Raw genomic sequence first — 23777 nt, 5'->3', positions numbered from 1 at the left:
CTCACTGCCACCCAGACACCCCCCCGCAGCCCCAGTGCGTGACAGCAGGGGGCCTCCTGCCCAGTACAGCCCTGAGTGCAGAGCTCACAGGTGCACAAAGCTGGTGCACACTGCCTGTTGAACACAGGAGCTGGGAACCAGCAGGCTCATGCCAGAGAATCCTGTGCAGCTGAGCGAGGCTGTCAGGGCCCACGCCCACCGTCTGTCACCGGGCCCAGGAGGAGTACAGGATCGTAGACAATGTCCCTACCCAGCTCACCCGCTGGCTGTGACAGGCGGGGCCCAGGCTGAATGAGTGACTTCTGTCCCTTCCAACAGGCCCAGGTTAATGATACATCGAGCAACAGCGGCACAGTGGGACCAGCCCACTTCGCACACCTGTGTACACTCTCCCCTCGACAGTCCGAACGGGGCACACGGGAACCTCTCAGAGAGGAGGGAGAGCCGATGGCGCTGGTCTCCGCGGCTGGAACCCTGGCGTCATAGGTCCCCACCCCACGCTCCCCGTGAACAAGCTTTCCTCCTCCAAGGGCTGGGTCAGCAGTGGGGACAGACGAAGGCTGGGTCACTTCCTCCCTCCTCCCTCGAGCAGCACAGGCTGAGAGGGGAGGATCGCTTACTAACTCCCAGGCTACAAAAGGGAGGAGCAAGGCTCTCACAGGGCCCTGAGCCTCAGCCACCCAGCACCCAGGTGATGAGCAGGGGGCCGAGCGGAGCCATGTCCACTCCCAGCCTTCCTGCATTCCGGATAGCAGAAGCCTGCCCCATCGAGCGGCCGAATCCTCAATTAACTTATTATGAAAATGCAGAAGAGCCTGGCTGGTGTGGCTCAGGGGTTGAGTGTCGCCTTATGAACCAATCAGGAAGTCATGGTTCGATTCCTGGTCAGGGCACATGCCTGGGTTACGGGCTTGATTTCCCAGTAGCGTACAGGGGCGGCCGATCAATGATTCTCTCATCGTTGATGTTTCTATTTCTCTCTCTCCCTCTCCCTTTCTTTCTGAGATCAATAAAAATATATTTTTAAAAAACGCACACAGAAGATGGGGGATGAGGAGAGAAAGCAGGGTGTGATGAGAATCCCCAGTACATGCTTTAATGAGCGCCTCCAGCAACAGGGACAGCCTGCCTGGTCCAGTCCAGCGACTGGGGAGGTTCTGACAAACCAGCCCCTAGTCCCCTCTGTCAATCTTGTGCTTCTTTTATGCCCCGATCCTTACTGGCTTTTCCTTGCTGCCTTCCTTGTAAGCATCTCCTTGATGCCTCCACACACCCCTTCCTGCCTCTGCTCTGCTCTGCAGGATGAACCGTAACCAGCTGTCGACCCCCCGCCCCGCCCCCGGCCGAGTTTCCTCATTTAAAAATGGACTGGATGGCATCGCCGCGAAGGCCCCTTCCAGCGCCCATAGTCTATAATTTCAGCCACTCCCTCCATCTCGACCTCTCCTAACATGCACTTTGTCTCAAAGCCGCCCCTGAAATAAAACACCTCTACGCAGACGGCTCTGCTGCTCAACCTTTCCCTCCCTCTCTCTTCCCACAGCTGCCGATGGTGAGCTCTCCAATCTGTCAGGACAGCAGGAATCTTTAAACAACCTATCTGCACACTCTTCTTCCACAGACTGCCAGAGAGAACCAAGAGGCTCTGCTTTAGCACAAAAACTAACTCGCGTGTCAGGCAGTGGGAAGGCAAGGGTGCTGTCTGGCTTTCCTGGAGACTGTGGGGGCTGAGCTAGGCCGTGGCTTCGATCAGACTCATATCCCATGACCACGTAGGCAAGGGTCAGACTCATATCCCATGACCACGTAGGCAAGGAGCGCTGGGTAACAGGAGGAGGTGTGGCTTCAAGGACCAGCGTGTGAGCTGGTTCGTTTTTCCGTATTTCTTAGACACTAGTGTTTGCCACCCAACAATCCCCGCGTAAAGTGCAAAATAATCCACATGATGGCGCTGCAGAAGGACACTCCCCAACCAGCCACTTCCCGGCCGATGTCAACGACTGTACCTACAAGGACCGCTCAGGTGGGTGGGCCCATGGCCCACCTGAAGGGTGCGCTTTGCCCGGAGAGCGGGGCATTACAGAGGCAGGTTGTGCTTTCCGTAGTGGGGAAAAAAAGTACTGCCCGCTTCTGTAGCAGGCACACCACCTTCCGACCTGGGGCACCCTTCGGAACGCCCGGGTCCTCGAGGCTGTTCTCCAGATGTGGACCCGGAGCAGGTGAGAAGACCACAAGGCACCCTGATCGCCCCTAGGCGCCCCAGGGCCCCATGGCGCCTGAGCAGCTGGCATTCTTAGGGCGATCCTGAAATAGATGCCGGCAGGTGGCCCTTCTCCACCACGAGTCACGCAGTAGCTGTCTTCTAGGGATCGGGCCACCCCTAAAGACCCACCCAGACTCTGTCATTTTCTTGACTCGTTTGTGGGGAGCCTCCTCCTAAACACAGCAGCTCGAGCCTTACTATTTGCAGCAGCTGCCACACTCTGTGTTTAGAAGAGGGAACACACATGCCTCCACACCTAAAATAGTTTCGGAATTCACAGGCAAACCACTGGTTCAGAAGATTGTGTCTAAAATCATCCTGAAAAACGTGGGCCAACAGCCCATATTCCTAGGACTCGGCTCCAACGGCACATGAGACGGGTTCAAACACAGGCACCCCTCGAAAGACTGTGGGTTTGGTTCCAGACCACCGACACCGAAATAAAGCGAGACTTGCAATAGAGCGAGTCATGATCTTTTTGCTGGGGGGAGGGTCTGGCCTTCCCTTTGTAAAAAAAAAAAAAAAAAAAAAAAGAAAAAGAAAAAAATGCAACATCTGCAAAGCCCAATAAAGTGAAGCACAGTAGAATGAGGTATGGCTCTATGTCCTGGTTTTATGCTGGCATTAGATCACTCCGTTTCCAAATTCTGGCTTACGATCAGGGTAAAAAAGGGGTGAAAATGGAAAATACTTTTCTGAGAAGTCTGCCTACATCATAGTTACATCAGTGTAGGTTTTTGTTTTATTTAATGATTTTGCATGCTAATTGGGCCAGAGAGCTCCAGATCCCAGCTCCTAAGTTTTCCTCCCAATTTCCAATTCTGCATGTAAAGCCAGGGGCCAACTACAGAGAACACCTCCGCGTCTTTAGGGAAGAGAGACTGTTTCCTGCGGGAAACTACCCATCGCCCATGGGGCACTGGGTGGGATCTTAAAGGAATTTAGGGGGAGGTATACCAGTTAGTGCCATTATAGTCAGAGAGAAGAGACATCAGGATTTCGATGGTCAGGCAAAGCAGCTTAACCCCTTTGCAGGAATGCAGGCCCAAAGTTCAAACCGAGTAGGGCTGTGCGGTTTTCCTTATTGCAGGGTCCTTCTCTTGCTGGCTTTTAATAGGCACGTTCATTGTTCTCTGCAGACAAAATGAGAGCTGAGCTTAAGGAGGAAGTGGTCAGTCCAGTTTCGAGCCGTATGAATGAACACGGTTGGGCTTCCTCAGTGCACAGCTCTGCCTTCTTGCAGCAGCTGGGCCACAGGAGGCAAAGGACAGAGTCCCAGCGAAGAGGCCCCGAGCTCCAAACCTGAGCTCTTGCGACTGACTAACCTCCAACTTCCCGGAAGGTAAAGCAAATGGAACTCTCTTTTGCTCAAAAACTTGGACTATCGCCTTCTTTTTTAAAAAATGAGGATCCTACATTGTATAGCTGGAAATATCAGTATCGGTTGAGCGTCTATTCAATAAAAGGCATAGGGAACAAAGCAGATGGAGAAAAATCTCGCCGTGCCCTGCAGCTCCCTCCAGCCCCTCAGGTTCAAGGTGAGAAAACCACAGCCATCTGTGTAGGCACCTTGCCAGTTTTGCACAGGAAGTAGCAGTCTTGCAGGATTCTGCCAAACCCTTTCCCCACCCCCAGAAGATGCGAGGGGACGGGGCCAGGGAATGTTCTAGCCTCACATGTAATTTTTTCCTCCAGAGGAAAATTGTGCAACCTCTTGTTTGGTCCCACAGTCTGAATAGTCTCGACTCTGAACATTAAAAAAAAAAAAAAAGGCAACAAAGCATTCCTTTAAAAGGAATCCTTGCTTTTTCAAGAAGGTAGACGTGGTCTGAAAATGGAAGAATGTTATTAGCATTTTACAACTGGATGGAAAATGTGGCATTTGTGAGGAGTCTCTCTGGACCACTTAATCATCCCGAGAAACAATAATCAAGACATGAATGCAATTTACATGCAAAAGAGACACACTGTCTCGGTTTGGAAAAAGGGCTCACGGAAAACATGCCATGCCTACAGCCCAAGTGTGCCTTTCTCTCCCTGTTAGAACACAACCATTGAGGGTTTTCTTCCAAATTAACAGTAAAATTAAAAGTTAGCTCAGAGCCCTTTTACAGGCTGTTGCTGAAAGTGCAAATCGACATTTTTAAAGGATAATCTGGTAACATCTATTTAAAACGCATATATATTTTGACACATCAATTCCTACTTGTAAGGATTTATCTTACATATATGTCCATGAAATTATTTCACTGTATATCACAGGATCTTACTGTACACTTATAATGAAAATAAGATAAATATGCACTGATAAGGGGAGGGTTTATTTAACCGACTCATACAATGAAAAACTAGGCAGCATTAAAAAAAGTGAGGTAGATCTAGAGGTTGTGATTTAGAAGACGTCAAGATATAGTAAGAACAAAAATGCATAGAAATAAAGTTTACAATATTTAAAACATGGATAAAAATTTGAGATGATACAGAAAAATATGTTCAAGGTGGGAACTGCGACGGGGGTGTCTGGACACTGTGACTTTTCATTCCATACCTTTCTCCATTGTTTTCCTTTTCACCATAGACCTGTACTGACTTTACTGAAGTAATTATATATATTTAAAATGCGGTTTAAATGGAAATAGTTTAAACAAAGATGAAGCTCCGGCCACAATCTTAAACACGAGTATTGTTTCCTTTGGGATATCTTCTTCATCCTTCAGTGACTGATTTCCCAGCATAGAACCCACCAATTTTGGATCAAGTGCTTTAACAAGCCTGTTTAATGGTCTGAAAACACACTATTTGTAGCTAGAGATTTTTAGATGCCCTTTTCAAGACCACCTTTATTTTTTTTTATTATTTTAAAATGAATATATATTTTTTAAAATTTAAATTCTTTTTTGTTTGAAGTATTACATATGTCTCCCCTCCCCCCCCCGCCCCCGCCCATTGTCAAGACCGCCTTTAAAAAAATATTATTTCTGTCCAGCCAGCAGTTAAGCGCCAACCCAGGAACCAAGAGGTCACCGGTTGGATTCCCAGTCAGGGCACATGCCTAGGCTGCAGGCTCGATCCCCAGGAGGGGGCATGCAGGAGCCAACTGATCAATGATTCTCATCCTTGCTGTTTCTATCTCTCCTTCTCCCTTCCCCTCTGAAATCAATAAAAATATATTTTAAAAAATACTATTTCTTCTCAGATAATAGCCGGAGTGGGGAGCAAAGGCTCAGTGAAGGTCAGGCTGCCACTTATTCTGACCGATGTCTGATCTTTGTGGACTTGTTGCCTCTCCCCCCGACAGGTCTTCCCACTCTCCCCGCCACCTTCCTGGCTCGATTCCCCCTGTGGCGCCTACTGCCGTCGGACACACTGGCTACTTGACTCCTTTATCTTCCTCACTGTCCACCTCTCCCCACTAGAATGGGAGCTCCATGAAAGAAGGACTGGACACTTTGGGGTGGGGGTGTCACTGCTATATCTTCAACATCTGGAATTGTTCTCAGCACACAGTTTACATTCAACAAATATCTATCCAATTAATGACTGGATTAATGTATATATATTTTAAAGACCTACCTGGCATTATTATTGAGAACAACAAGCCGACTACTGTCAAGATATTTAATTAACTTTCTGTATCTTTGGTCTGCTAGCTATCAAAGTACGAATACCGACTCTGCCCTGGTACAAACCTTCATGCGATTTATAACTGTGTCCACTGTATAATTAGACCTCTTATCTAGTGTTCGTGCCTACAGTTTCAGTTCAATAAAGCACTCTCTAATCTTCTGGACCAGGTGTCCTCAAACTACGGCCCGCGGGCCACATGCGGGTGTTTTTGCCGTTTTGTATTTTTACTTCAAAATAAGATATGTGCAGTGTGCACAGGAATTTGTTCATAGTTTTTTTTAAACTATAGTCCGGCCCTCGAACGGTCTGAGGGACAGTGAACTGGCCCCCTGTTTAAAAAGTTTGAGGAACCCTATTCTGGACTATGGGAACCTGACATCCATTGATGCTTGGTTAAACTGCCGAACTGAATTTTGTTCTCCTAAATCAGAAAGGAAATCATCTGAGCAGCACGTAAGGTCTGCATATTTAAAAGCAACCATTTGGCTCTAGCTGGTTTGGCTCAGTGGATAGTGTCAGCCTGCGGACAGAAGGGTCCCGGTTTTGATTCCGGTCAAAGGCACATGCCCAGGTTGTGGGGGGGGGGGGGGGTCAATCCCCAGCGGGGGGCATGCAGGAGGCAGCTGGTCAATGATTCTCTCTCATCATTGATGTTTCTCTCTCTCTCCCTCTCTCTCCTTCACTGAAATCGATAAAAATATATTTAAAAAATAAACAAAAGGAACCATCTGAAGCACAGGCGTCTTCTGAAGACCATTTCACTTAGCCGACCCCTTCCCCTCACCCACCCACCACTCACTGCCGATGAGCTTCCCGGGCAGCATTCACAGATCTGTCCTGACACGGGCCCTCTGTCCCTCCCGCACCAGCTTAAACAACTGCTTAGACGGATTCTTCCTTCTACGGAGTTGACTCACTGTTCAACGGAACTGCCCACATGGACAAATGGGATGACAGATGTGCTTTGAGGAGCATGAAATGCGATACAAGCAGAAAGACATAAAGTTAATATTGATACAAAAATATCTGTAAACATATTTAGACAGACTTGTTTAAAAAATGGGACAAAGTTATTGATTACAACTGTTTGCTTTTCTTATAAAATTTAAGACTTTCTTTTTATTTTTTATCACAAAGCCTGAATAGGAGAAATATAACTTTCACCATGAATCCCGATGTGCTTCCAAGCTGCTACTACGATATGGCCTGGAATGACTTCGTGCTGACCTCACTCTGGCCAGCCTAGACTGTGGGTGTGAAGTCAATGCATCGTTTTCATTAGTGAATTCCTACTGTCAGAATAAGTATAGAGCCTAACTGTATATTATGTCAACATATAATATTAGAGGTAGACACTACACTCTGGTTTCAAGGATCTTCCGCTTGAACTAACTCTACCTCTCCTATTAGTAATAGGAGGCACGAAGGGTTATAGTTCGGATACGCAGTAAAAGTGAGTGAAGACTCATGGGACTGAAAGAGAATTATTCAATAACAGCCCTAGAGCAAGCGGCCTTGGTGGGTGATGAGACGCTGAATGAAGGGCTTCTCACATTTCATGACCAGTGGTTCTATATATTCTCTGGATTGATGTTTAAGGGATGCTGGAAGGAGAGAGAGAGAGAGAGAGAGAGAGAGAGAGAGAGAAGAGAGAGAGAGAATGAGACAGTGCCCCTTTGGTCTCTTGCTAGTTTCAAAGCATGGTTCTGGGGACAGAGCCATACACAGGAGCAGTAGTAAGAAATAGTTTGCTTTAAGGATACTTTCTTGTGGATCTGGGACTCCAAATTCTGAAGTGCATTTCCATTGAATAACTGGATTGCAATAGAGGAATAATCATAAAAAATGTAATCATTTTAATTAAAAAATGTCTAGGTTAGGTGTCATCTTTATACTCATCGATCCCCAGAGGCTCCCTCTTTCCTACCTCCACTAATCGGTTTCTAGAGCCTTGGACAATCAGCCTCTGCTTCCCACCAACCCCACGTGCCATTTCCCCTGCCTGTTCCACGGAAGTGTGGCAGGCTGGTCTTACCCTCTTCCCTGAGCCTTTGTTCCGCCTTAGTGTCTTCTTAACCTGCAAAGCCCGTTCCTCCTCAATTCTTGCCACACTTCAGACACGAGCTCAAGTCCCATCGTCTCGAAAGTCTTCTCCGAACCCTCCATCAGCTCTCACTGACTTCTCCTTCGGGAACCCTTTACAAGCACTCATGTCCCGGGCAGCCCAATTTCCTAGCTCATTCCATCCATGCATCGTGTGTTTTTTTTTTTTTGTTTGTTAATCCTCACCCAAGGATATTTTTCCATTGATTTTTAGAGAGAGTGGAAGGGAGGGGGAGAGATAGAGAAACACTGATGTGAGAGAGACACATCGATTGGTTGCCTCCTGCATGCGCCCCAACCGGGGATTGAGCCTGCAACCCAGACACGTGCCCTTGACCGGAATCGAAACCACGACCCTTCAGTCTGAAGGCCAATGCTTTATCTACTGAGCCAAACCGGCTAGGGCCGTGGTGGGCAAACTGCGGCTCGCGAGCCACATGCGGCTCTTTGGCTCCTTGAGTGTGGTTCTTCCACAAAATACCATGGCCTGAGCGAGTCTATTTTGAAGAAGTGGTGTTAGAAGAAGTTTAAGTTTAAAAAATTTGGCTCTCAAAAGAAATTTCAATCGTTGTACTGTTGAAATTTGGCTCTGTTGACTAATGAGTTTGCCGACCACTGGGCTAGGGCAGTGTCACGTGTTTTAACCTTATCTTCCTACACAGACCGTAGGAGCTCTGAGAGCAAACATCATGATTTGCTGGTTCTGAGGAGCAAAGAGTTGAGGCCATTAAGTCCAGCTCTCATCAACACCAGCTGGCAGGTGGCCGATGAGGGCTCCGCCATAGAATTGGTCACATCCCGAGAGAGCGGGTTAGGGCTGGCCAGCACAGGGACTCATGGTTCACGGACCCGACCCAGCCCCCTGTGGAATAATCTGTCTTGTGGAATGTTTGCACAATGGGATGGGAAAAGGAAAAAGATAGAAGCCCAGGAAAATCTGCAGAAAAAGAAAATCCTCTTTGGTCACATCCTACTAGAATCAAGGCTAAGATATTTCCTGTTTTTAAGTTAGAGCTATCAGAAGTTTCCCATCAGAACACACCACAGACTGACTTATAACACATGCTTTTGCCTTAGTGCAGGGGTCCTCAAACTTTTTAAACAGGGGGCCAGTTCACTGTCCCACAGACCGCTGGAGGGCCGGACTATAGTTTTTAAAAAAAACTATGAACAAATTCCTATGCACACTGCACATATCTTATTTTGAAGTAAAAAAAACAAAATGGCAAAAACACCCGCATGTGGCCCGCGGGCCGTAGTTTGAGGACACCTGCCTTAGTGGTACTCGTCTTTTAGATAGAAAAATGTTGGTGACAGTAACTTTTCATTGGAACTCTCTACTCTGAAAATGCCTACTGACAAGCAATACTTCCTCAGGAGTGAGAGGGGAAGTCATGTTGGCACATGTCGAAACCTAACATGCTACAGCCAAGTCCGAGAGAAACGCAGGAGAGGACACACACAAGAAGTGTTGAAAGGGTGAGAGGTTTTAATACTGCCCATCACAACTACAGAAAAACAAGAGTTCCTTTTCAGGAACATACCCCATCAGGACATACCCACATATTATGCCTTAGAGCTTTATCCAGAAAGTGGAATGGATGGTAGCCTAATGAAGCCTGCATACTTTTAATTCAATAGACATTTATATAAACACCTGCTGTGTCCAAGTGTGTATGCATGGGAACACATGTGAGTGCATGCATGCACACAAGAGAGCTCCAGGTAGGGGGAGGGAGAGAGAAAGAGCGAGAGGAACACAGAGGGTTGCCAAGAAAGAGAAAACCGTGGTTGGCATGTACCCAATCCCGAGAACTAATCCCGAGGACAGAAATGGAGAGCAGACCTACGCTTAGGTGGCTCATTACCCAAGGAATTAGGAATCTTTCAACATGCTTTCAACTTCTGCCTCCTCCCATCTTGTTGCTATGCGATGCGTTGTGTATAACTGGAGAGTGCAGTATGGGATGAGGCACCTTGCCATACATTCACTAGGGAATTCAAGTCAACTCCTCCTTGGTAGAGTCGACTTCATGGGGAAAGCAGGGCCCAGAAAGTAGGTCTAGCTCAGTGCCGGGGCTGACCGGCAGACCCTGAGCGACGGATAAACAGATTACTCTGACACACGTTTCTGTGAAAGAGAGGCTAAGGGGTTGTTTTGCTTTAGGAGCAAAAAGCCTCATTCGCCTGCCTCCTTAGGCTTTTATTGTCACAACAGCTTCAACTAAAATTAACCTCTAGATACAATCAGCAGGGTGAGCATCCTGGAGAAAGGACCTGCATCTGTAGTGTCTTTCAAACAAGGACGTTTTGAAGTCTAATGTAAAGATTCTAGTAAAACACCCAGCTGGGAGGGCGGGGGGTCAGACTTGTTTGGAAAAGTCAAGGCAGGAGCTGCCGCCTTCGGCAAGGTCCCCCAGAGGCCTCGGACCTTACAGACTTTCTAACCAAGTCCCATGCTTCCCCACAGCTCAGCCCTCCCAAAATTCTGGCAGTTAACCTGGGCCTGGCCTTACAGACTCAGGAGAATCTAAGCCTCCCTGTCAAGGTCACGTCTGTTACCTCCATCACTGCCGGTCCTGGAGTCCGAGGCCAGGCTGTCCGTGGAGCCCGTGGTGAAGCTGACGTGGACGCTCCTGAAGGATGGGCTGAGGCTCTCTGCGGAGCCCTGGCTCACTTTTTCCAAGTCAGAGCTGCTCTTGTTCATTTTTAAAAGGTGCCTGAAAATTTTGGAAGAAACAATGAAAGTGATTAATTTAGTTTCAAGTAAAAAACCAGGTTTATTGACCATGAACGCACTATGCTCTCTCTTGAAACCTGACCTAGGCCAGCAAGTTTTGAAAAAATGATTTTGGGAAGAGAGAACAGGGGCTCTTTTGAAACCGTATGCACATACATGGCAGGAGATTTCTTGGGTGGTTAGGAGAGGAGAATGTATTAAATTTAGACAAATGCCAAAACCATGATTTGGGAGCAACTGCCTTCATATTCTGACCTTGTCTTCTAACACATTTATGTCATCTATTATATCCTGTGCAACAACTCTACAAAGAAAAATAGAATATTATCTTACAAGCCAATGTATAGAGATATATAGAGACTGGGTAGCTTTTGCAAGATCACAAAACAAGTGAATTGCAAATCAAGACTAAAAACATAGGATTTCTTTTTTGCCTGGTACCCTCTTGACATAGCTGCAAAGAGTCTAGGTTGTTCCTTGGAATTAAGAGAAACTTCATTTAAAAATTCTTTTTTTAATTTTTATTTTTTTAAACATTTTTAAAAAATATTTTTTATTTATTTTTTTACAGAGAGGAAGGGAAAGGGATAGAAAGTCAGAAACATCGATGAGAGAGAAACATCGATCAGCTGCCTCCTGCACACCCCCTACTGGGGATGTGCCCACAACCAAGGGACATGCCCTTGACTAGAATCGAACCTGGGACCTTTCAGTCTGCAGGCTGACGCTCTATCCACTGAGCCAAACCGATCATGGCTCATTTAAATTTTAACCAGACTTCTAGTGCAATGCCTAGTCAGAACCATGTTAACATAACCCTTATTCCAGAATTATGGAATAAATCTGCCCTTAGGCTTCCTATGATATCTTTTTGTTGCATTTCTAAGACAACATCACCAACATATCAGGGACAGGAATACCAAGTTCACAACAAAGGACTTAGCCTTGGAGAAAACAGTTCCATTATTAGGTAGGGTGTTTAGTTTATTGATTCCTCCTTCCCTCTTTCCAAGGGCTACATGAATATTCACTCTGGCCTGACATTTTCACCACAGAGTGAGACAGAGTCCAATCAATCCAGGTCCTTCCCTGCGGGTGGTAACCCAGATTTGTCTGAACTGATATTTCCTGATGACATTCTTGCTCCCCCGACAGCAGATCTATATCTCAATATCTGCTGTAGGAAATATACAATGCAGGATTGATTTGGCACCAGAACTGCCTTATTTAATGCATGTGACCTTACAGTAAAAAATGTATTGATTGCTCTTTGGCTCAGCATGGCCAGGCCCTGCGTTGCTCTTCATAGTCACTGGAATCCTTTGTTCATTAACAGAAAAGTTTAGAGAAAGTCCGTTTGCTACCAGAAAAAGTGCTTTCTGGAAACATCTCTCCCTCCATCTTCAACCCTGAGAACCACCATGAAACATGTTTTTAAAGCTGTTAAATAGAAGTGTGACATTGATGGCAATATTATGATTAACAGTATTTTTATATTTCAATGTCACTGGAGGAATCTTGGAAATATCAAATCCTTAGGAAGGGCTATGGTAAAATACAATTATAGAGGTCTTCTACAATATTTTTATCCTCAGCAGATCCATCATAATGGCTTCTCAGATGAAGCCAAAATAAGAAGGTGTGAATAGCAAGAACTCCCTAGTGTAGGAGAGAAGCCAACTCTATGGCAGCCCAACTACTCCACCCCCTCCAGAGTGGTCTCTGCTATCTCTTGGGTCTTCAGGCCCAGAAAATTGCCAAGAGAGAAATTCCAGCACCATAGCTGCTGAGCTGACATAGCCCCCGTTCCACAAACTTAAGAAAGAAAAACACTCAATGACATGTATATAAATAGATAAAACTAAAAAATACACAAGTGTATGTATGAGTACACACACACACATACACACACAATTATTTAAAGTAATAGCAATCACTGAAAGAACAGAGGGAACTCAGTGAGGGAACTCCACAGGGTGGGATCTGTGTCTGCATTTATAATAAGCCCCCAGGGGAGGCACTACACAATATGCTTCAACACCACGTGCGTGCTTGCTGGGAGTGTTGGTCAATATTCTTCATCAGGTTAAGGAAGTGTTTCTATCCAGGCTTCTGAAGTGTTTCATATTCTTAAGTCATTTATAGTTATTGAACTTGATGAAATGCTTGTTCTACATCTACACAAAAATCATTGTTTCCCCTCCTTTGTTCTGTTCATGTGATGAGTCACATTAATAACGCGCACACTTTGCATACTTAATTTACTACACATGGCTGGATTCAGTGTGACTAATATTTAACTGAAGATTTTTACATTTACATTCAAATGTGAGGTTAGCCCACAATTTTTCTTTCTTGTACTCTTCTTGTCTAGTTTTGGTATAAAGGTTAAATCAGAGCCATAAAATGAATTGGGTAATATTCTCTCTTTTCAATGATATTATGTAGTTTATATAAAATAGGGATTATGTGTTTCTTGAAAGAATGCTATAACTCCAATGTCCATCATAAAGAAATGGTTATGTTGTGGTATAATCTTATAATGGAATCTTATATAGCATTAAAAAATAAATGTACTTGCTTTTAATGTACCAATGTGAAAACTATGCTTAAAATGAGTATTACAAGTAGCTTTCAAAAGACTCAAGTAAAGTATACAAGTGGTATTGAGTAGATATACCATTTATATACATTTTTAAAACGTTATATATTTTTTCTCTATGTCACATATATGTAATATAGTGGAAATAATACTCATAAAGTTCAAGTTAGTGGTCACTCCAGGTAGCAAGGAGAAAATGAAATGGAAATTAGGTAAGGAGGGATTTTTCCACCGTACCTGTAATATTTTCTTTTAAAAACCTAATATAATGGCACAATGTTAATACTTGAAAAATCTTAGGGAGATACATGAAGGTCTGTTAAATGATTTTTTTGACCTTTATTGTATGCTTGAAATATTGCATAGACTGAAAATGAACACTTCTAGGAGCAACAAAAACCACTAGGGCCCGAATGAGCCGAGGGATGGCCACTCTGTTGACCTGCTAGTGAGCCTCCGAAGGGCCCGGAACACTGGGATGACCCAGTGGGGTTTCCGTGAGGACCCCAGCGGGACAGGCAAGCCCAGGGAGGGCTGACCCATCACAGAACAGCCTCGTGGGTGAAAAAGGTTATTTCCCAGACCTGACAGTTCTTCTGAGACTCTGGGGGTGAGTTCTTCTGCATCGCGTCACTCTGAGGAGAAAGTCAGTTTTGAAGACTCACCAAGTGAATGCAGACAAAATCAGAGTATTCCTGTGATTGCAGGATGAATTCTCCACAGACTCTGTGTGTGTGTGTGTGTGTGTGTGTGTGTGTGTGTGTGTGTGTGTAGGGAAGTGGGGAGCCTCCTGGAGCAGACTGGGGTAAATCTTAGTACCTAAGCCACCATTTCATGTCGTCATGGCTTCTGGGGACATCACTGCTGTTTCTCTATTAGAAGAGGCACGAGTAGCCCAGGATCCCACCAGGTAACGAAAACCCAATAGGCAAGCAGAACGCTCAGGTGTAAGTGAGGAGGGAGAGGGGTGGCCCTTCTTCTTAAGAGCAAAATCTTGGGAGTGATGACTCTTGTGTGCGAGATGCGTCAGAAACCTTCCGCCCTGCAAACCTGTGTAATCGGCACTCTTAGAGAATTGAATCCGAGAATGAACAAAACCACGTCAGATTTAGAAATGAAAGGCGAAGGCTGCCACCCCACTGGAGACTGACATCAAGTTGTCTCGTGTCTTCAATCTGTGTGTGCAATGGATTTCTCAAAAAAAAAAAAAAAAAAAAATCTCTGGAAAGGGCTTACTATTCCAAAGCCGACTCTTCTGGGTCCCCATAGCGTCTTCTGTGAGACCTAGGGCCAAAAGGCCATCTGAACACACGCAAAACGCACACCAAGGCTAGCCTTAGGTTTCTTTAAGGGCACGTTTCCCTTGTTAATGACAGTTTGTTTTTCATAAAACTGGCGCAAACCATCCATAAGATGAAATCTGATGTCATGTCATTTAAGGAAGTGGTTTCAATGGGCTAAACCCACACACGCTGGTCTTTCCTCTCTGGGTGGTGAGTAACGCTCTTATCAGGGCAGAGGGAACACGGCCCCGCACAGATGTCTTTGCTCACGCAGAGTGATAAATGACTCGTGCTTGCTCAGACTTCCTTTCTTGCCTCCCCCTGTCGATTAGCCACCGGCACAGGCGAGGAGGGTGACATGCCCGGCCGGTGGCACCGCGTCCTTAGAGACTCCGAGCCCTGCAGCTGCTGCCCAGTGTTTTCAGAGCGGCTTTTCCCCCCATTGTCCTCAGAGAAAGGAGCCTGGCCAGTGTTCTCCACACTGTACTGGGAGAAAGCTAGAAAAAAAAGAATCCAGGCGGAAGAGCCATCTGCCAGACTTCCTCATTTGTAGGAACCAGCCTCTTCTAAAAATACCCCTGAGTTGAGGCATGTCCGAAATTCTTCATGGAGGTCGGGCCGGTGTGGGGCAGGGGCTGCTAGAACCCTCGTTCGGGAGTGAGATTTCAAGTGTGCCTGGGGCAAGTTTTCATGTTCACTGCCCTCGCCCCGGCGTTAGTCCACAGACATCAGATTGAGCGCTTTTTGCCTCTGGAGCCAAATATATGAAAATCCGAGTAATGCCAGTGAGCAGCTTTAGACTAGCTCTTTAGATCCGGGACACATGCAAACTACCAACTTCTTTGAGCTGGTCAAGTTCACTGCTAAGTTTAGTGGGGACTCGAAGAACTCTGAGGTGGCTCTGAAGGCGTAAACAGGTTAGAAAACTCTATATTCACTGAGAACATTACCAAGAAGAAAACAGAATGGGTTCAGATGCAAATCAATCAGGTCTCGCCTAAATCAAAGAAGGAGAACTTCTTACCATCCTAGACTCCAGCCCGAGGCGCCGTCCTCACCAGCGTGGCCTCCCAGAGCCCCGGGACAGGCCGGGCCGGTGACTGCAGGGTCCCGTGGAGCAGCCCTGAGGACGAGGGGCCAGCTCCAGAGGCGGCCCGAGTGCCCTGTCAGCCTGCTGTGAATCACACTCAGTTCCTCTCTGACTTTTCTACAAAATGCACTTCCTGCAAAATCACAGGAAGGTGGGGAAGGCTCTGCCGCTGTGACCTGCTGCATTCAGCCTCCAATGGTCGTACTGGGCTCCATCGGAAGGAGGGATTCAAACACCCTCAACAATGCAGTGAGTTTCACCCTGTTTACTAGTAATCTCTACTATTTAGCCACATCCTAAAGTCAGAATCCTTAACCGACTCACGCTGAAACACCAGGTCTGCTAGGTGAATAAGAGCACCCTGTTTTAAACTTACGCCTGTGTCACCTGGAGTGTGTCCCCCTTCCTGCCTATCCTGAACACCATTTCAGGTTTTTCAATAAATAAACATTGACCACTGTGTGCCCAGCACCGTGTTAAGTGTTGGGGATACACCAGTGGGTGGAGCAGACACCATCCCTTCTAATTTGTCAAGCTCCTCGAAAAAAAGTATACAGAGGGTTCAACCACATCCTCAGAAAATATTTGCAGCCCTGGGTAGAACATCCTGACTCAAATCTGTCCAAAATACTGCTCTGTCGATGCTGGCTGACTGAAGAGTCCCACCCAGAGCTCCTTCGAGGATTCTCAACCTCAGCCACCACACTGGAACAACCCACCAGGCCCTCCCTGGCGACGAAAACACACATTCCAGACTTCCTTTGATAATCCCGCTTTCAAATATCCCCTGCCCCCATTGTTTATCCATTAGAACACACGCCTGGATTTCTTGTTTGGAAAACAAATTATCACCCTTTTGGCTAATATACTACTACTACTTGCCCTCGAAAATCCTTCGCTCCAATTGGGCTAGGCCAGTGGTCGGCAAACTCATTAGTCAACAGAGCCAAATATCAACAGTACAACGATTGAAATTTCTTTTGAGAGCCAAATTTTTTAAACTTCAACTTCTTCTAACGCCACTTCTTCAAAATAGACCCGCCCAGGCCGTGGTATTTTGTGGAAGAGCCACACTCAAGGGACCAAAGAGCCGCATGTGGCCTGCGAGCCGCAGTTTGCCGACCACTGGGCTAGGCTCTCACTGTCCCTAAAGCTCTCCGTGTTCTGCTCCATTCCCCACGCTGACTCAGGAAACCATTCTCTCCCCCCTTCAAAGCATTTCCATCCTCAAGACCCAGGCTCAGTATCACTTACCTACAAAGCCCTCTCCAACCATTTCAGTCGGCTCACTTGTCTGTCCCCTCTGGAACCCACATTGAACTGCACCTGACTCACACCACTGAGCATTCAGTGAGAATCCTGGTGAGATTATTCTAATTGTCTCATGTGAAACAGGCTTGTTGTTACTGCCCCCAAATTATAAACGATTTCAGGAGTTGTGTCATAGCCAGGACATGCTGGGACACAGAGTCATTATTGAACACTTCTTGCTTAAGTTTATCTGCCTCTGTTTCAATACCTCGGTGGCATCTGAGAGGATAAATGTTTCCTTTAAGAAAAAAAACTATACTTGCCCAGCAAGACTTGCAAAAGGCAGGAACACTGAGCAAACAACAACCCCCAGGAAAGCTGGGTTCAATAGCGGGATCCTTCTTCTAGCTACAAAATACACCAGTCCCAGAATATCCTGACTTGGCACAAAGCTTGTCGTTTTTTATTGTTGTTGTTGTTGTTTTCTGGGACATGAGATGAGAAAAGCAGATAACGAAACTGGGCAGGTTTTTATTGCCTCTACCTTTGGTGTTCTTAGATGACAACGCTAAGGGGATAATTTAGCAAGCGGCTAAGTACCACCTGAAAGGACTAGTAAGTCCAGTCTGCTTTGGGGGCGTCTTTGCCCACTGACCGCTCGGCTTTACAAAGATAGGAAGTCAGTTTCGTTGTGGGTCAAAGGACCTCTCTGGCGCAGGCCTACTAATTTGCATTGCAGTTGATGCACTGGTGACTCCGGGGCTCCACACGCTGAAAAGCCCTTTGGTTCAACCTGAAGATGAATATGCTTTGCATTCAGTGGAAACCACTTGAAAACAGAACTAAAGCCGTACTTATTTTTAAAGATAGAAAAGACACACACATTTACATTAGTAGTACTTGGTTTTGGTCAAGGATAAACATGCTTAAATTGGCCAAATGGAAATTTGTAGGCATTTGCCTGGCTATATACAGATCTACTTTGGCATTGAGAGATACCAATATTTTTAAAAGATGGCCTTTCTGGTCTCGGGAAATCAGAGTTGTTTATTTGTGGCCCCAGTCTGCATGGTTATGTACTGTCCTAAAGCAGCTCTGGGCTGCCTGGGGCAGGAGAGGGGCCAGCAAATGTTTGCAGTTATCCAGGATGGAGAGGCTTCAGCTAAGGCTGAGCACAGGGAGAGGCAGCTGCTGGGAGCAGGTACGAGGGCAGAAAACCCCGCAGCTCATCCCCATCACCCAATTCATACACTGTCATCTCTAACACAATCGCTTAAGAACCAGGAGTTCTTAAGAACCAGGAAGCTCTTACATCTGTTCACACAAGGGCCAGATGGGATGAGGACATGAAAAGAAAGAGATGAATAACAAATGGAGGTACAGACAGAGCAGCTGCAGTCCGGAGGGGCACCCCCTACCAGCTGCCCAGCCCACAGGCCGGTTCTGTGTGGGAGGACCCTCAGGAGCCGTGGGGAAGAACAGCCAGGCGAGCATTTGAATAGCATCCCAGGTAGACGGTGGAGTCACCCAGGAAGCCCACGGATGTGGTGGTTAAGGGTGTGAGCAGTGGGGCTCTGATGCCTGGGTTTGGGTCCTGGCTCCACTGCTTTTATGGGCTGTGCGCCCCTTGGAAAAGGCTCTTAATCTCTCTGTGCTTTTGGCTTCCCATCTATAAAATGGGGATAACAATACTTATGGGGCAGATAGGAAGGTTCATTGGGTTCACCGAGTTAATCTTTGACGAGTGCTACAAACAGCACCGGGTATATAGAAGGTGTTAAGTTATGTAGAAAGATGAATGTAGATGGATGGACAGATGGAAGGACGGATGGACAGACGGTCGGATGGATGAAGAAAGAGAGAGGAACAGAAACAGAGACAGAGAGAGGACTTCAGCAGCCTCCAGTAAACCCATAATTCCTTGTGTGACCTGGATAGAAGCCACAAACAGCAGATGGGCTCGAGATCTCACTCTTTCCTGGTACCTCCACTTTTATTACGTCTTTGAGGAGACTCAAAGAAGAAAGGGAATCAAGGTGATGCTTTTGATCGCATGCATTATTCTCAAATAACAAGGAAGAATGGATTTGCCCATCAACAGACCTCACTTTGAATCTACATGATCAAGAGCTTGATAATTTCCAGTGTAATCCCAGGTTCAGCGGCTGGCATACTCCTCAAATGACCAGGTTGCTTAGCTCCATCATACAAAAATTGAGAGACAGAATAACCTCTTTGATTATATAGCTTGCCTCCCCCTACTGAAAAAGAACCTCCCATGATGCTTTTCCCCTTCACCCTCCTCCCCATCCTCTCCGCCAACACACAGAAGGCTCTGGTGATTGACTAGACCAAAACGTTAGCAAGTTGTTATCCGCCAACTTGGGACTTGCTGCTGTTCTGGTCCTGACCTATTCCTGTTGGAACCCATCCACCGAGATGATCTGTGCCTGACCAAAATCCTTTTGTTTCTAGACTGTTGGTTTTGGCAACTGTACTTTCGGAATTCTCTCGCTCCTCCTCTTGACTCAGCAAATGCTTCAAGTATACTTTGTTGACCCAGACCTTGAGCCCAGCTATTTGGCTTAAGAAATACTTACATTAGACTTCATTACTACCCTCCTGGCTTGGGAGATTCAAGCTACTTGTAACAAGGCTACTAGGATAATCTACTTCCCCACTCCCACTCTGGTCCAGCCTGTTGCCCAATAAGGGTGGGGCTCCCTTCACACTCCCAGGACAGTTCTTCAGCACTCTTTTACCTACTCCTCAACAGCTCCACCTCCCTCTCCTCTGCCTTGGCTGAAACCTCCCCACCCAAATCCCCGCACCACCAACCAGACCTCACTTAAGAAGGTTCTTGGACACCAGCTGTGAGTCTTACCATTCAACTCAATTCTGTCATTACCTATGTGAGATAGCATTAGAGCCCACAGGATAAGGGCTTTATCCCACAAGAGTGCCTCCATTGCAGATACCAAACTCAAGTCCAAGTTGTCACTTGTGCTTCTGACTGACCAGATACAGAAATAAGGTTCCAAAAACACCCCTACTTGAGTTCGATTAATATGCTAGAGCAGCTCTCAGAACTCAGAGAAAAAAATTACTTAAAAGGACATAACTCAGGAACAGCCAGACGGAAGAGATGAATAGGGCAAGGCATGGGAAAAGGGTGAGGAGCTTCCATGCCCTCCCCGAGTGTGCCACTCTCCCCACATTGCCATGTGCTCACCAACCTGGAAACTCTCCAAACCATGTCCCTTTGGGTCTTCTCGGAGGCTTTATCACATAGACAAATGGATTAAATCATTGACCATTGGCAACTGATTCAACCTCCAGTCCTTCCACCGTCCAGGAAGGTTGTGGATGGGCTGAAAGTTCCAACCCCCTCATCACAATGGTTGCTTCCCAGGAAACCAACTCTATTTGTAGGTGGGTTCCAAAAACCACCTCATTACCATAATAGAAGATGCCTATATGGTAAGGTGACCTGATCGTCCCGCTTTTGGCGGGACAGTCCCGATTTTTAACCATTTGTCCGGGACAAATTAAGCATTTCTACAACAATGCTGAATCTTTCCAAAAATCGGGACTTTTTTAAAACGCCGCGGGACGCGGGACAAATTGTTAAAAATCGGGACTGTCTCGCCAAAAGCGGGACGATCTGGTCACCTTACTATATGGCTCCTGGGAAATTCAGCACTTAGGAAACAAGGGTTTTAGGAGTTCTGTGATAGAACTGGGGAGGAAGACCACATATGTATTTCTTATTGTAAATCACAATGTCACACTGGGTCACTCCAAACATCTCCCACCTCCACTTTTGTACCAGGCCGTCCAGTGCTTCTCTAGGAAAGTACGCAACCACGCAGACTGGCGCCACTTCTTGCCTCTCTCAAGTAATCCTCTCTCTCTCCATTTTTGTATTTAAGTGGAGAGGTGAGATAACCATATGCCTCAATTAATTATATACTTTCAAGTTAACCTGCATTATTTTAATTTTTCTCTTCAACCCCATCTCTAATTCTTTCCCAATTTCCCACTCTCAGGTACTCATACTATATTTTCTTGGATAAATACACTTGGATTTATCTTTAAAAAATATGTATATGCTCAAAGTCACTAATTATCCAAGAGGTGCAAATCAAAATGACACTGAGGTACCATCTCACACCTGTCAGAATGGCTATCATCAACAAATCAACAAATGACAAGTGCTGACGAGGATGCGGAGAAAAAGGAACCCTCATGCACTGCTGGTGGGAATGCAGACTGGTGCAGCCGCTGTGGAAACAGTATGGAGCTTCCTAAAAAAATGAAAAATGGAACTCCCATTTGACCCAGTAATTCCACTTCTAGGAATATATCCCAAGAAATTAGAAACACCAATCAGAAAGGATAGATGCACCCCTATGTTCATTGCAGCACAATTTACAATAGCTAAGGTTTGGAATCAGCCTGAGTGCCCATCAGTAGATGAGTGGATTTCAAAACTGTGGTACATCTACACAATGGGATACTATGCTACTGTAAAGAAGAAAGAACTCTTACATTTGCAACAGCATGGATGGACCTGGAGAGCATTATGCTAAGCGAAATCAGTCAGTGGGAGAAAGATAAATATCACATGACCTCACTCATTTGTGGAATATAGTGAACAACAAACTGATGAACAAAAATAGATCCAGAGACAGAGAAGCATTGAACAGACTGTCAAACCTCAGAGGGAAGGCAAGTGGGGGTGGGGGATGGGGGCGGCAGTAAGAGATCAACCAAAGGACTTATATCCATGCATATGAGCATGACCAATGGACACAGTCAATAGGGGGTGGGGGCATGTGCTGGGGGGCAAGAGCAGGCAGGGAGAGGTCAATGGGGGGAAAAGGAGACATATGTAAAACTTTCAACAATAAAGAATTAAAAAAACATGTATAGCGCTACTTTGTGTGTTTTAAATTTATATTAATTACACTGTGTTATAGATCTTGTTCTGGTTCTTAGTTATTTCACTCAATACCAGTTTAAGGTCCCTCATATTTCTGTATATACATCTAGGCCACAGTTTCTGGCTGCTATTAAATATTTTATTATACACTCATTACCTCTTCCTTTTCTGTATCCCTAAGAGATGAATACCTGGGTTTGCCCCAGCTACCTGCTAGAAACAGTGTTGTAATAATCTTCCTTGCATATTATGTCCCCTTATTGACCTGTGTGTTTCTCCGAGGCATACACTCAGGAATAAAGACTGTTGAGCCCTGACCGGTTTGGCTCAGTGGATAGAGTGTCGGCCTGCGGACTGAAGGGTCCCGGGTTCGATTCCAGTCAAGGGCATGTACCTTGGTTGTAGGCACATCCCCGGTGGGGAGTGTGCAGGAGGCAGCTGATTGATGTTTCTCTCTCATTGATGTTTCTGACTCTCTATCCCTCTCCCTTCCTCTCTGTGAAAAATCAATAAAATATATTTAAAGGAAAATAAATAAAGACTGTTGGGACATAATGTAGTCTTATACTCTATTTTACTGAGTAATTCGTATTAGCTCCACCTATACTAAGTCCTCTATTTCAGCGGTCGCCAACCTTTTGGACCTCCGGTTGGCGACCGCTGCTCTATTTAGTAATTAAAAGACTGTTGAGATCAAGAAAATCTCAGACTCTGACTATAAGAAGAATATCCTTCATTACTTTTCTCTGCTTATGAAACATGGGTAAGCACTGAAAATAGGATAAGAAGCAGGATCAAGGGGCTGGATTTAGGATTCGCTGTACAGACAATTTTTAAGTTCCGGAGAGGACATGAATATAGAGAAAGTACTTTCGAGAGATTTGGAGGGAGGTCACCAAGTATGTAACAAATCAGGAATATTCCTGTGTTGGTTTCCTCTACTTTCTCCTAGGGACACATGCTCTGTCGAACATCTCTATGAAAATGATGGCCTAACTTGTCACAGGTCAAGAAGACTTGAAAAAATTATATACGTATTAGGTATTGTGAAAACAGTAATTTTGTTGTTATTTCAAATTTAAATTTATATTATAATATGTAATTCCTATCTTCAAACTATTCCTTCAAAAGATTTTGACTTATCTTCTGCCCCTGCCTCCTCACCCCACAATCTGAGGCATAGGGTGTCAGCGCTACAAGCCAAAGAGAATAAGGCTAAGTGAACACACATTATTTAACAAGATTTTAGGGACTAAAAAAGTAAATTTAAGGTCCATAAAAGAAATAAGACTTTGGATAAATAATGGATAATAGGTGTAATGATCGCTATTTATTTACTAAAATACTGGGTCCCAAAAATTCATGGACTAGTCATAATCACTCATTAAAATTCAGGACACATTCATAATTACTCATTAAGAGGAAACAAAACATTTTGGCATGACAGTCAAAGCTGTCATCCAAGAGAATGACCACCTTCTGCAAAACACTTTGCTAAGAGCCCCCTGGCTGGACAGGCCACAGGTCCTCTCCCAGATATGGAGCTCTGAAATTAGTACAGGGGGCAGTTATTGACCGCCAATGATTTTGCATTATAGATGGTAAGTGTTAGATTCTAGAGCTGGACTGGCAAATCGCGAGCATACTTATCTGCACTCTGCTCTCGCCTAACCTGAAGACTGCTGATGGCTTACAGCAAGCTTTCTTGCAGGGTGGACACGTAGCCACACCCATTATTATTGGTTCTGAAGGATGCAACCTAACTACCCTCATGGTTCAAAAATGTGCAGTCACAGAATCTTCCTTCTCATGTGCACATATTAAGAACTAGAGGCCTGATGCACGGATTCGTGCACCGGTGGGGTCCCTTGAC

General features: G+C 45.6%; 1 protein-coding gene across 1 annotated transcript in view; it reads right to left on the bottom strand.

The window, feature by feature from the left end:
* PRAG1 (PEAK1 related, kinase-activating pseudokinase 1) overlaps window positions 1–23777 on the bottom strand; it is a 52109-nt gene that overhangs the window by 11079 nt on the left and 17253 nt on the right. Inside the window, exon 4 of the mRNA XM_008146218.3 lies at window positions 10556–10713. Coding sequence (XP_008144440.2) covers window positions 10556–10713 — 158 coding nt within the window. The remainder of the gene's footprint in view (window positions 1–10555; window positions 10714–23777) is intronic.

Source organism: Eptesicus fuscus, chromosome 8 (assembly GCF_027574615.1).
Source record: "Eptesicus fuscus isolate TK198812 chromosome 8, DD_ASM_mEF_20220401, whole genome shotgun sequence".
Taxonomy (NCBI): domain Eukaryota; kingdom Metazoa; phylum Chordata; class Mammalia; order Chiroptera; family Vespertilionidae; genus Eptesicus; species Eptesicus fuscus.
Note: the sequence above shows the minus strand (reverse complement) of the source record. Positions and strands in the feature narration are given on the sequence as shown.